The following is a 14,017-nucleotide window of genomic DNA, read 5'->3' as shown; positions in this document are numbered from 1 at the left end:
GTTTTTCTCCAGTTGGAACATGAAAATGCTATTAAGGATGTTGCTGTATGCTTTTTGGCTCACCGTGAAAGACAAGGCTTTCCTCTTCTCTTTGATCCTCTTTATGGCATTCCTCACCTTTAAGAAAAGCAGACAATACCCTCAATAGCTTGTACACCCACTGACGTATTTGGCAGCGTCAAGTGGTTGGCATGCCACAGATGGACAACTACATTCGGAGAGAAAGAAGCCTCGCTGAAAGAGTTCTTTGAAAACCTACCTCACTATTGTAAACCGCATACACCAAGAATATGTACAGGCCCTGCAGAAAGGGAAGGACAGACAATAAGATATTACCCATGGCTGTAGACTACCTACAATATGTGCTTTATCCTGGCTTTAGTGAGTTAGACAACTTGTTGATGAGGCTGTGTAGATAGAAGTTCCTGATTGTACGATGATGACCAACTTTTTCCTGCTTGGTGAGAACAGTGGGTTGTTTCTATAAGTATATTTTCTGCTCTGAGGAAGACTGAGGATTATCTCCTCTCCCCTCTCTTCTGGATGAAACCTCAGTAAATCTAAATTAACTAGCAGCTCTTTGAGGGGTACTCTGGGGCCAGTGGCCAGCTCATTCACATTAATTAACAACCATGCTTGAAGTTCCTGAGAGAAAGAGAAAGAGAAAGCCAGGAACACAGAGAGGGAGAGAGAGATAGCGAAAGAGAGAGAGAGGCAGAGAGAGAGAGAGGAATAGAGGGGAAGTCCAGAGTACCTCCAGCTGATTTACAGGGGCTTATCAGGGGTATGATGGGAAGGGAGGTGGAGGTAAATCTGGTGATGGGTCAGCCTGGAGAGCCCCGGAGCACTGCTATGACCTGTCCTTCAAAGGCCCACTCTGAGCCACCCTCTCCCCCACACAAACGCATACGCGCACTCACTCACACACACACGCACGCTACACCACACCCACCACTCCACTGGACCTGCTGCAGCCCAACTCCGCTTATCTACATCAAGCCCACCTCCCTCCTCTCTGTGTCTCTCTCACTCTCAGTTTCTCTTGAAACCATTACATACAATGATCTTTCTATGGGTGCTTTGCTCACCTGAAAAGCATTGAGAGCAATGAAGACATACGCCACCACCATGGAGAGGTGCACCAGGACTCCACACAGCCAGGTCAGGCCCAGCACCGGCAGTAGAATAAGGACTGGTCGTGTCACAGCCCTACAGAAGTCAGCCTGTCAGTATAGTGAAAACACCCACACTCACGCAGCAACCCATATGAACACACACACTGACGTACGCAAACCTGCACGCTTATATTAAGGGAAAATCCTGCATAACTGCACACAATGAAATGGTTTGGAAAACGATGCGTGCACTTCAATGGGGCAAGAGGCTGTATGCAATTGGGATATTGCATGGCCAGATAGCTGGCAAAAATTACAAGAATCTTCCATGTGGAGAATCGTAGGTGTGTCACGTTCCTGACCTGTTTTCTGTTGTTTTGTATGTGTTTAGTTGGTCAGGGTGTGAGTTGGGGTGGGCATTCTATGTGTTGTGTTTCTATGTTGGGGTTAATGTGTTGCCTGATATGGTTCTCAATTAGAGGCAGGTGTTTGACGTTTCCTCTGATTGAGAACCATATTAAGGTAGCCTGTTCTCACTGTTTGTTTGTGGGTGATTGTTGCTGTGTCTGTGTATGTCCCTGGTTCGCATACACAGCCCAGTGCGGGTTATTCCACCTCGCCGCATTGGGCGGGCTACGGGGAGCATACAACCAGGTAAGGTTGGGCAGGCTCAGTGCTCAAGGGAGCCAGTACGCCTGCATGGTCCGGTATATCCGGCGCCACGTCCCCGCCCCAGCCCAGTACCACCAGTGCCTACACCATGCACCAGGCTTCCAGTGCGTCTCCAGAGCCCTGTTCCTCCTCCACGCACTAGCCCTGTGGTGCGTGTCTCCAGCCCATTACCACCAGTGCCTACACCACGCACCAAGCCTCCTGTGCGTCTCCAGAGTCCTCTGCGTCCTGTTGCTGCTCCCCGCACTAGCCTGAAGGTGCGTGTCTTTAGCCCGGTACCTCCAGTTCCGGCACCACGCACCAGGCCTACAGTGCGCCTCAGCCGGCCAGAGTCTGCCGTCTGCCCAGCGGCGCCTGAACTACCCGTCTGCCCAACGGCGCCTGAACTGCCTGTCTGCCCAACGGCGCCTGAACTGCCCTTCTGCCCAACGGCGCCTGAACTGCCCGTCTGCCCAACGGCGCCTGAACTGCCTGTCTGCCCAACGGCGCCTGAACTGCCTGTCTGCCCAACGGCGCCTGAACTGCCCGTCTGCCCAACGCTGTCTGAACTGTCCGTCTGCCAAGCGCCGCATGAACTGCCTGTCTGTACTGAGCCTGCAAAGCCGCCCGTCTGTACTGAGCCTTCAAAGCCGCCCGTCTGTCATGAGCCTTCAGAGCCATCCGCCAGACAGGAGCCGCTAGAGCCGTCCGCCAGACAGGAGCAGCCAGAGCCTTCCGCCAGACAGGAGCAGCCAGAGCCTTCCGCCAGCCATGAGCAGCCAGAGCCACCAGCCAGCCATGAGCAGCCAGAGCCGCCAGCCAGTCATGAGCCGCCAGCCAGTCATGAGCCGCCCTCCAGTCATGAGCTGCCCTCCAGTCATGAGCTGCCCTCCAGTCATGAGCTGCCCTCCAGCCCGGAGCTGCCCTTCAGCCCGGAGCTGCCCCTCAGCCCGGAGCTGCCCCTCAGCCCGGAGCTGCCAGTAGTCCAGAGTTGCCCCTCTGTCCTAAGCTACCCCTCTGTCCTGAGCTACCTCTCTGTCCTAAGCTACCCCTCTGTCCTGAGCTACCTCTCTGTCCTGAGCTACCTCTCTGTCCTGAGCTACCTCTCTGTCCTGAACTACCTCTCTGTCCTGAGTTATCTAGGGGGGACCGGTGTTAAGGTTCCTAGACCAGGGTCGGGGGGCGAGGATCGCCACTCGGAGGACGCTAAGGAGGGGGACAAAGACAATGGTGGAGTGGTGTCCTCGTCCTGCGCCGGAGCCGCCACCGCGGACAGATGCCCACCCAGACCCTCCCCTTGAGTTTTAGGGGTGCGCCCGGAGTTCGCACCTTGAGGGGGGGGGGGGGTTCTGTCACGTTCCTGACCTGTTTTCTGTTGTTTTGTATGTGTTTAGTTGGTCAGGGCGTGAGTTGGGGTTGGCATTCTATGTGTTGTGTTTCTATGTTGGGGTTAATGTGTTGCCTGATATGGTTCTCAATTAGAGGCAGGTGTTTGACGTTTCCTCTGATTGAGAACCATATTAAGGTAGGCTATTCTCACTGTTTGTTTGTGGGTGATTGTTGCTGTGTCTGTGTATGTCGCACCACACGGTACTGTTTCGTTTTGTTCGTTCGTTCTTTCATTTCTTTTCGTGTGTTCCTTCCTGTTCGTGCGTTCATGTTATATGTTCTCTAGTTCAGGTTTGGTCACGTCGTTTATTGTTTTGTAGTTCAAGTGTTCTTCGTGTTTCGTCTTTGTTTAAATAAATCATCATGTATTCATCACCCGCTGCGCCTTGGTCCGCTCATTCACCACAAGACAACCGTTACAAGGTGGCTCATTTCAGGTAGATTTATCTTGTTCTTGACTCCATGTAATACTTTGAGGTGTTTTGACTGATGTTACGTCTATGCTAATATGGCTCAAATTCACTAGCTAGCTAACCAACAACTGTAACAATGTGTTTGAGAGACAACAAGTGCTCATTGTGCAAATATGTGTATGTTTTGTCAGAGACAAAATATAGTTTACATGTTGTCAACAATCTAATAGTTACTAAACAACCAACCTGTCTAGAACATACCATTTGCATCCAAAATACAGATTTGGTTCAAAAAAAGTGAACCTGTCCTTTAATATCAAAAGAAATGCAACAAAAAGCATAATACACAGAGGACCTTCGATGGCATTGGAGCACAAACATTCCCATCATGTATTCATCCTCACATAGCCAGAAAGGTTCACAGGGCACTGCAGCCGTGCTCTTCGTTCTTTACAATCATCCTTTAATCTGTTATATGCTTATACGGGAAATAACTTTAATGTTGCCCTGTGAGGTTGTTTGTTCAAACTGCAATTGTCGTCTTGCTGCACAGGTGCCAGGAGATCGAGTTCACACTGAACTGTGTCTACAAGGTCAAAGTGAGCAGTTCCTCTTCTTTTCGTTTCAATTTAGTCTTCCTTCTAATGTTGTGACATCATCACATTCTTACAGGGAACAGATAGACTGCAGAGGGGGCAGAGATGACTTGCTTACTCCTTCACTCTCTTTACAAGCAAATGAACAGGTGATGAATGAAACAAAAAATAGCATTTCATGAATCTATTATGAAATACGCCCTTGGCGTTCATAGATCAGCAGGGTGTACATATACATGTATTTATCTTGTCTCCGCAGGTAGCCAGGACTGAACCCTAGGCCCTGGTCCTTGTTTAGAGTCCACATTAAGCAGACAATGAGCTCAGTGAAAAGCATACAGACCAACAAACACCCACACAGACTCTCTCTCTCTCTCTAGGACCAGGTGGTAGGCTGATAAGACCCATACAACTCCCACTACTTCAAACTCAAACTACCTCATTCTCACACAGTCACCGTCTCTCTGCTCAGTTTGTCGGTGTGGATCTGTCACTTGTGGATTTGAAAACCTCCTATTCCATTGCGCTTCAAAGGAAACTTATTCTGACTCACCCCTCAAGACACATTTAGTGTTTACTGGAGTTGTCTCATTGTATCTCACACATATAAAGCATACCGTGAAAAGCCACCAAGGGTTGGATGTTGGGGTCGAGTCAGGCTCGAAATACAATGTATGATTCCTACGTTTTCATGACACGTGTGTTTGTGAGTGAGAGAGCAGGAGAGTCAGGGAAAGAGAGGACAAGTGAGTGGATGAAAGAGATGATAAGATAGAGTATGGGAGAGTGGATGAGTGTCAATGAGAGAGTGGATGAGGGAGAGAGAGAACAGAGAGGGAAAGAGATACACTACAAGGCTAAAAGTATGTGGACACACCTTCAAATTAGTCAATTAGGCTATTTCAGCCACACCCGTTGCTGACAGGTGTAGACAATAGCACACAGCAATGCAATCTCCATAGACAAACATTGACAGTAGAATGGCCCCTACTGAAGAGCTCAGTGATTTTTAACGTGGCACCATTATAGGATGCTACCTTTCCAACAAGTCAGTTCGTCAAATATCTGCCCTGCTAGACAACTGTAAGTGCTGTTATTGTGAAGTGGAAACGTCTAGGAGCAACAACGGCTCAGCCGCGAAGTGGTAGGCCACACAAGCTCACAGAACGGGACCGCCAAGTGCTAAAGCGTGTAGAGTGTAAAACCGTCTGTCCTCGGTTGCAACCCTCACTACTGAGTTCCAAACTGCCTTTGGAAGCAACGTCAGCACAATAACTGTTCATCGGGAGCTTCATGAAATGGTTTCCATGGCTGAGCAGCCGCACACAAGCCTAAGATTACCATGCGTAATGCCAAGCGGCGGCTGGAGTGGTGTAAAGCTCGCCGCCATTGGACTCTGGAGCAGTGTTCTCTGGAGCGATGAATCACACTTCACCATCTGGCAGTCTGAAGGACAAATCTAGGTTTGGCGGATGTCAGGAGAATGCTACCTGCCCCAATGCATAGTGCCAACTGTAAAGTTTGTTGGAGGAGGAATAATGGTCTGGGGCTTTTTTTATGTTTCGGGCTAGGACCCTTAGTCCTAGTGAAAGGAAATCTTAACTCTACAGCATACAGTGACATTCTAGACAATTCTGTGCTTCCAACTGTGTGAAGATGCTGGAGGAAACAGGTACAATAGTATCTATATCCACAGTAAAACGAGTTCTATATTGACATAATCTGAAAGGTCGCTCAGCAAGGAAGAAGCCACTGCTCCAAAACCGCCATAAGAAAGTCAGACTATGGGTTGCAACTACACTTGGGGACTAAGATCGTACTTTTTGGAGAAATGCCCTCTGGTCTGATGAAACAAAAATAGAACTGTTTGGCCATAATGATCATCATTACGTTTGGAGGAAAAAGGGGGACGCTTGCAAGCCGAAGAACACCATCCCAACCGTGAAGCACAGGGGTGGCATCATCATGTTGTGGTGGTGTTTTGCTGCAGGAGTGACTTGTGCACTTCCCAAACTAGATGGCATCATGAGGAAGGGATATGATGTGGATATATTGAAGCAACATCTCAATACATCAGTCAGGAAGTTAAAGCTTGGTGGCAAATGGATCTTCCAAATGGACAATGACCCCAAGCATACTTCCAAAGTTGTGGCAAAATGGCTCAAGGACAACAAAGTCAAGCTATTGGAGTGGCCATCACAAAGCCCTGACCTCAATCCTACAGAAAATGTGTGGGCAGAACTGAAAAAGCGTGTGCAAGCAAGGCCTACAAACCTGACTCAGTTACACCAGCTCTGTCAGGAGAAATGGGACAAAATTCACCCAACTTATTGTGAGAAGCTTGTGGAAGGCTACCCGAAACGTTTGACCCAAGTTAAACAATTTAAAGGCAATACTACGAAATACTAATTGAGTGGATGTAAACTTCTGACCCACTGGGAATGTGATGAAAAAAAAAAAAAGCTGAAATAAATAATTCTCTCTACTATTATTCTGACATTTCACATTCTTAAAATAAAGTGGTAATCCTAACTGACCTAAAACAGGGAATTCTTACTAGGATTAAATGTCAGGAATTGTGAAAAACTGAGTTTAAATGTATTTGGCTAAGGTGTATGTAAACTTCCGACTTCAACTGTGTATATATATATATATACATATATATATTGAGGGAGAGCGAGAGAGAGAATGGGCTATAGTATGGTGACTCACCAGGTCAGGTCGAAGGTGTGGAGTTTAGATGCTGAACTGGGAGTGTGCTTCTTTACGCGACGACGAGCACTGGACACCGTCACCATGACAACACGGCACAGCACCACTGCATTGACCTAGGAGTACACAACGACACAGAACAACCGATGAACATGCCATATTGTTGCTCTATGACACATGTATGACACATTAGTAAACATCACATGCAAGCGCGCACACACACACACAGAAACGCACACACAGGCACGCACACACAGGCACGCACACAGTAAATAAGTGAAGTGAAGCTACATACGGCCAAGATTAAAAGAACAGGTCCCACAAAAGCCCAAATCATATCAGTCTCCACATTGAGCCAGCAGTGACTGTCTGCTTTGTACTTGTCCAGGGATATCGTCAAGGTTACACCAACAATCACAACAGGCAGACCTGCAAAAATAACACAATATTTCTTGCTTTTAATTCAACAGGTCTCTTATATTCATACAACACATGCATGTCTTTAGTGAAAAGAGTTTACATTGCTGTGGTACAGGGCCAGGGACTACAGAAGACACCAACTGTCCATTCCCCAACCATTCTATTTAGTCTGAACAGGTGAACACCTCAGACAGCTGGCTCGTATATCTGGGCATCTTAGAAAACATTATCATGAGTGTGTTAAGCTTTTTGAATGCACACACTCTTTCAACGGGGTCAGTTGGAACACAACCTTTGGTCTAGATGAGTGGTGTTCCAGACAGCACCGTGTTCTTACCAAACAATACTCCTATGTACTATAGAATATAGGCCAAGGTCGTATGTGAGTGGATGAGTCCTGTGTGGAACATATGGGAACATTGTACAGTATCATTTAATAATAAATATCTAAGCAGAGTGAGGTGTGATTCTGCATGTTTTACCCCAGCCAATGCCGTAGTACATCTTCATCCTGCGGTCTTCGCTGATGTTGACAGACACCACCTTACTCCACAGCAGCAGCCCCTCCACCAGCATCCAGGAGAAGGAGGCCATGAAGAAGAGGTGCAGCAGGGCTGTCACCAGCAGACATGCCCCCTAGTGGACAGGAGGGACATGGCATTGACATGGTTCCCATCGCCATAGATACCTGTCCCCCACTTACTCTTATATGGTGGCACGGGCTCAAAAACAATAGAAAGTAATGTACATATAGTACTATAATCCAGAAAAGAGAATGGAGTCCTATCATACATTCAACGACATAAGCAGGTAAAAGCCTACAGACTCCTGGATCACTGACAAAACTGAACCTGTGCCCTCTTCTAGTCCATAGTACCCATGACCATATACAGAGAGTGAGAGGTTTAAAGACAGACACAGCCATGTAAAGAGTCCCACCTCGTTAGCAGAGGCCCAGTCACTGCACATCAGCAGCAGCTCAGCTATCCCCAGAGCCACGATCAGGTTCTTGTGGACAGTGGTGCGGTCAGACTGAGGAACTCTGCCCCCACACCACACCAGGCCAGACAGGGGAGAGGGACACAGAGAGATGATCAAGGTCAGACCAACATACAGACAAACCGACTGTGAGTCAGTCATTATACAGTCATAGGAAACACAGCAGCAATTTGTCTGTTCAGCATGGTAAAGAGAAGTGACAGAGTGAATCATTGAAACAGAAAGATGTATTGTAGCCTCCACAAGCTAGTAGATTCTTCGCTGGAGCAGGGCACCACTCACCCCAAAGCGAAGAAGAGGATGAAGGTGAAGAGTAAGCCACACAGGGACACTCCACAGCCGATGAACGTCATGACCTGGAGGGCTCTCTCATTCTCTGGACTCCTCTGACACACAGACACACATGGGTAGGTATTTATCAGAGATTAGAAACTGGGTGGTTCGAGCCCTGAATACTGATTGGCTGACAGCCGTGGTATACCACGGGTATGACGTAACATATTTTTTTTTTACTGCTCTGATTATGTTGGTAACCAGCAGTGGTGGGGAAAGTACTGCGTTGTGCGTAAGAACAGCCCTTAGCTGTGGTAAATTGGCCATATACCACACCGCCTTATTGCTTAACTATAAAACAGGTTGTTTGGATCCTGGATGCTGACTGGTTGATATGCGGGAGTTGTGGGACAACAAATCCCGAAAAATACCATAACGTGTTAATGTCATATCTCCACTGTCCACAAAACAGGCAGGAAATTGATAAACTATTTTTCCATGCTACTATTTGGTTTGCAACAGTTGGGGGTTGTATAAACCTACATGTCTGCCTCTACGACCTGTTCAACAATGTATCCTTTTACAAATGCAAGCTCTCCCGTGCCAGGAAAGAAGAGGAACGCACTGGCTGTCACCAACCAGCACCAGGACCATGGACAGTTCTTCCACTCATGTGCCATCAACGGAAATGTCACTATTAACGTCACCAACTAGCTTGGTTAGCTCAGCTAGTGGCCTATTGGGTATTTATTAAATCATTATTTATTGAAGTTCTTCCCTCTCATCATCATTGAATCTCTGCTAGCTAGCTACATGCCAATAATTTGTTTAGCATAGCAACATTGAATGAATAGAATGATTAGAATTAACGACTGGGTCAAAACATGAGAAAATAACTAACGATCAGTCCGCTTGTGTAGCAACTTCACAATGCAAAAACGAATTTACTCTTTAAAATAATGTTTTTTTATAAATTTATTTTTTACCCCTTTTTCTCCCCAATTGGTAGCTACAGTCTCCCCTAAACCGGACAACGCTGGGCCAATTGTGCTCCGCCTCATGGGTCTCCCAGTCGTGGCCGGCTGCGACACAGCCCGGGATCAAACCCGGATCTGTAGTGATGCCTCCCTCTAGCACTGCCTTAGACCACGGTGCCACCGAGAGGCCTTTATTTAAAACATTTAATTAATAACCGTTTTATAAAAGTGCTAATGCCCCCGCACCTGGGAATTATCGTTTGACAACTCCCTCCAAGATCTGTGTTCAACTTTTTGGCATGTAGAACGGTTTCCAAATCGTTTATCAAAATATTAATTAAATATTTTCATTAAAAACATTATTTTAAAGAGTAAATTATTTTTTGCATTGTAAAGTTTCTTCCCAAGAGGGCTGGTCGTTAGTTATTTTCCCATGTTTTGACTCACTCAGAACAGCCCTTGTCACATAATAATTCTCGGGTTCTGAGGCATGATTACTGAACTATACAGACTATAAGTGTCTGTTGGCTATTCTCTATTGTACTATTTCACAATGTGGAATGTGAGGAATTGTGGAGGGTAGAATGGACCTTTACCTGGACTTCATAGACTTGCAGCAGCAGGGCAAAGTTGGTGGTGTGGTTGCAGAAGCAGACAGTGGAGTCGTAGTGTTTAGAGATGACCTCACAGCCTTTAGTAGACCACCACCCACCTGCCTCTGGCCTAGAGGGGGACAACAGTTTCATAACAATGTATGGTAACCATTACACTAATAAATCTGATTTCTATAGATGTAAGCAGGTTACTGTTTTTTTGTCATGAATGTTGTTCTGGAGGCAGCTCTGCAGTGTGGTCACGAGCAGCCACAGCCACAAGTCATACAATCTGATTTTAACCCTAACCTTAACCACACTGCTAACCCTAATCTTAAATTAAATCCAAAAAGCACATTTATACAATAAAGACAATTTTGACTTTGCAGCTGGCCCTCTAGAGGAAATCGCTTAGTTCTGTCTCCAGGACAAGACTCATCCCAATAAACGTCAACCTGCTGGACGTAATGAGAATTTGCTGTCATTATACTCACATCAGATCAAAGTCCCAGAATGCACAGACTGGGTCATACACGGTCCCTGCAGAATTCTAAAGCAATCGATGGAAAAGGACAATTTCACACTTATGGTAAAGGACAGGCTTATGAAGGACAACAAGGGGGATATTCAGTATCATATTCTCTGTGGAAGAGGCAGAGGTATATAGTGCATAGAGGAGTATAGTCCATGTGAGTGTGAGACACTGAGGTCTTTACTTGAGCTCTGTGTTGGAGCTGGAAGCGCACCGCCATGCTGACAGGCTGTCCGTCCCCCAGGACTGTAGTAGAGATGACAGAGGAGCCCAGGATGGTGCCCAGGTACCTGACACACATAGCACAGCACAGGCCATAAGGTGGCAGTCACACATAAGACTGGATATCAACACTGGATCATGCTCGGTAGGCACTAATGGGAAAAAAAGACTTAACGGAAAATGAAAATGAATGTTCTTAATGGACTGATTCAAATCTACAATCATTCATGAAAAAACGACTCGCCCTGTTTCAAATGACTCCTCCTTATTGCGTACCTACTGAATGTGACCTTGGTCTGAAAAAAGTTCTCATCTTCCATACCTCTGGATGCCATCGGTGACGATGGGAATCATGGTGATGTTCTCCTCCGCGTTGAAAAGAGGCCGCAGGGAACTGTACCACGTGTTGACCACAGTCACCTTCTGGAAGCCTGCTCATACAACATCAACATCAACATTAATATCTCCACTAACCAAACTAAGTGTCTCTCTCTTCTAAGAACACTAGACAGCTTAGCAATGCAGCAGTAAGTGGAAACACAGATCAACGTTATGTCTCACAATAGCCAGTTAATATAGATTGTAATGAGTAGTTGACTAAAGTCAAGGCCTTGGGAGTGCAAATGGATGAATACATACTGTCTGTATTAGTACATATCCCACTGGGCATGAACTGGGTGAATCGATGTTGTTTCAACGACATTTGTCAACTTATTGTGACGTGGAATCTTCGTAGAAAATACATGACATTTAAAAAAGTAATCATCGTAAACTGTTGTTTTGAGGGTGAAATTTCAACCAAATTTCAACATAGACAAACCTTGTATAAAATATGTTGAATTTGTACCTTTCAATCAATGTCAGAACATTATATTTGCTATCAAAAAATAAAAGAATTGTCTGGGCAGCACCTTCTACTGGAGAATTGATCTATCTACCGATCCAGGGTTTAAACCAAGCCACCCCTACCTTGTCACAACACAAGTGACTGGCTCAAACGCATTAAGAAGGAAAGACATTCCACAAATTAACTTTTACCAAGGCACACCTTTTAATTGAAATGCATTCCAGGTGACTACCTCATGAAGCTGGTTGAGAGAATGGCAAGACTGTGCAAAGCTGTGATCAAGGCAAAGGGTGGCTACTTTGAAGAATCTCAAATATAAAATACATTTTGATATTTAACACTTTCTAGGTTACTACATGATTCCATATGTGTTGTTTCATAGTTTTGATGTATTCACTATTATTCTACAATGCCTAAAATAATACAAATAAAGAAAAATTCTTGAATAAGTAGGTGTGTCCAAACTTTTGACTGCTACTTTATCTTCTGCTTGTATAGTGCCACTGACGTGGTCTTACTTTAATTCCACTTTGTAATCAAATGAATAATTGATAGGTTGTATTCACGTCTCCATCCCAACCAACATCGAAGTTAAAGACTAGGACTAAATCAAACCTTATTTAAAGTGCATTTTATGTTTGATATGATTTAGTTCTTTAACTTCGATTTTTGGTTGAGATGGAGTCGAAAATCAACATACCCATTATTAATTTGTAGAAGAACTGGAATTAAAGCCAGTGGCACAGATGGAACTATCCAAGCAGAATATAAATATCCTTCAAAATGTTGATATTTGGTTGCGTTGAAAACCAAACACAATTCAAAATCACTTTTGAAATAAAATAAATGACCTATTAACTTGTTGACAACCAGTTTTTACATTGACAAAAAGAATCCAATCTTTAAGAGGTTTAAATGTTGATATTAGGTTAGGTTGTCAACCAAACACAATTCAATATTACTTTTGTAATACAGTAAATAGCCTATTTTACAAACTAAAGTAACATTCAACCTTAAAATGAGTAACACATCCATGGCCACATTTTGAAGTTACTGTAACTATAAATGTCTTCTTATGTAATCATATAAAGTGTGGATGTTCAAGATAACATGGATAGGTTGTCGCAGGTCTGTGGATATCTTCACAATTGCTGCAATAATCTGTGGAGAATCTCGAAAGGCATTGATCACTTGCACCATGTACTTTTAACGTAATGTCAAATGCAATCTAGGTCATTTAGTTCTGCTATTAGATGAATCACAGCGATGACATTAATCTGTTATATAAATAAACAAAATATCTGACATTGTATTCCCATTTGAACTTTGCTGTGATTTTACATGGTTGAAAGCGCAGTGACAGACATTTGGGTGACAAGTAACCCAATAATCTGACATTGTTTTTCCATTGCATTTTGGTTGTGCTTTTAGATGGTTGAAAGCATGGTGATAACACACTGGAAATGTAACTAACTTTACGTTTTATTTTTGAGTGGGTGAATGTAGGTTGTAATCTCATTGATCAACATCTCAACCAAAAATTACCCAATTATCCACATTGAAATGACACGGTGTGCCCAGTGGGATGTGCCTATAAAACAGTGCTTGATAAATGTGTGGTATTTCAAATAAAATCCTTCTTCACTAGGTGTTTACTGTTGGAATGCATGGTTGAGACTGTAAAGCACTAGGCTATGGCTGAAGGAGTGCAGATGAGATACGGACATTACAGCACTCTCAGGGTTGTCTCTCACCGTTGTCATGGAGATTCTGCATGTTCTGCGTGGGGACTGAGATACAGTCTATGTTGGTGACGCTCTCTACGTCTGGACCACAGAACTTAGGCCCGCTCGATCCCTCTCCCAGACTCTGCTGCTGAACCTCCAGTTCTGAATCACATAAAGACATATTCTCAGTGGAATGAACAGAATACTATAGTAAGAGGAATGGTTGTAGTAACAACAGCACATCCTACAAAAGGTGCTAATGAGTAAACATGGAAAGGACAGAAAGGCCTGGACACTAAATGTTCCTATTTGCTATCAACCATCTGGGACCGGATGAAGAGCCACTGTGGATACAAATGTTGTCATTAAAGGTGTGGTGTATGGCCAATATACCATGGCTAAGGCCTGTATCCATAACAACAGCCCTTGGCAGTGGTATACTGGCCACATACCACACCTCCTCGAGCCTTATTGCTTAATTCTATGGTCTGTCCGCTCTTTCAGCCTTTCAGCAGCTCACAGAACACACTAACATTCTAGAGAATGCACTG

At 44.9% G+C, this 14,017-nt stretch overlaps 1 protein-coding gene across 2 annotated transcripts in view; it reads right to left on the bottom strand.

Moving 5' to 3' along the window:
• LOC129826133 (adhesion G-protein coupled receptor D2-like) overlaps positions 1-14,017 on the bottom strand; it is a 36,378-nt gene that overhangs the window by 5,533 nt on the left and 16,828 nt on the right. For both annotated transcript variants that reach the window (XM_055886489.1, XM_055886490.1), the window contains 13 exons: positions 13,494-13,628; positions 11,215-11,323; positions 10,855-10,960; positions 10,633-10,688; positions 10,142-10,268; positions 8,578-8,681; positions 8,236-8,338; positions 7,779-7,932; positions 7,172-7,305; positions 6,877-6,992; positions 1,089-1,209; positions 260-301; positions 64-117 (listed from right to left, as the gene is read on the bottom strand). In XM_055886489.1, the coding sequence (XP_055742464.1) occupies positions 64-117; positions 260-301; positions 1,089-1,209; positions 6,877-6,992; positions 7,172-7,305; positions 7,779-7,932; positions 8,236-8,338; positions 8,578-8,681; positions 10,142-10,268; positions 10,633-10,688; positions 10,855-10,960; positions 11,215-11,323; positions 13,494-13,628 (1,361 nt within the window). The remainder of the gene's footprint in view (positions 1-63; positions 118-259; positions 302-1,088; positions 1,210-6,876; positions 6,993-7,171; positions 7,306-7,778; positions 7,933-8,235; positions 8,339-8,577; positions 8,682-10,141; positions 10,269-10,632; positions 10,689-10,854; positions 10,961-11,214; positions 11,324-13,493; positions 13,629-14,017) is intronic.

This window comes from Salvelinus fontinalis, chromosome 28, assembly GCF_029448725.1.
Source record: "Salvelinus fontinalis isolate EN_2023a chromosome 28, ASM2944872v1, whole genome shotgun sequence".
NCBI classification, from domain to species: Eukaryota; Metazoa; Chordata; class Actinopteri; order Salmoniformes; family Salmonidae; genus Salvelinus; species Salvelinus fontinalis.
The sequence above is the reverse complement of the archived record's forward strand: the minus strand, read 5'-3'. Positions and strand labels throughout refer to the sequence as shown.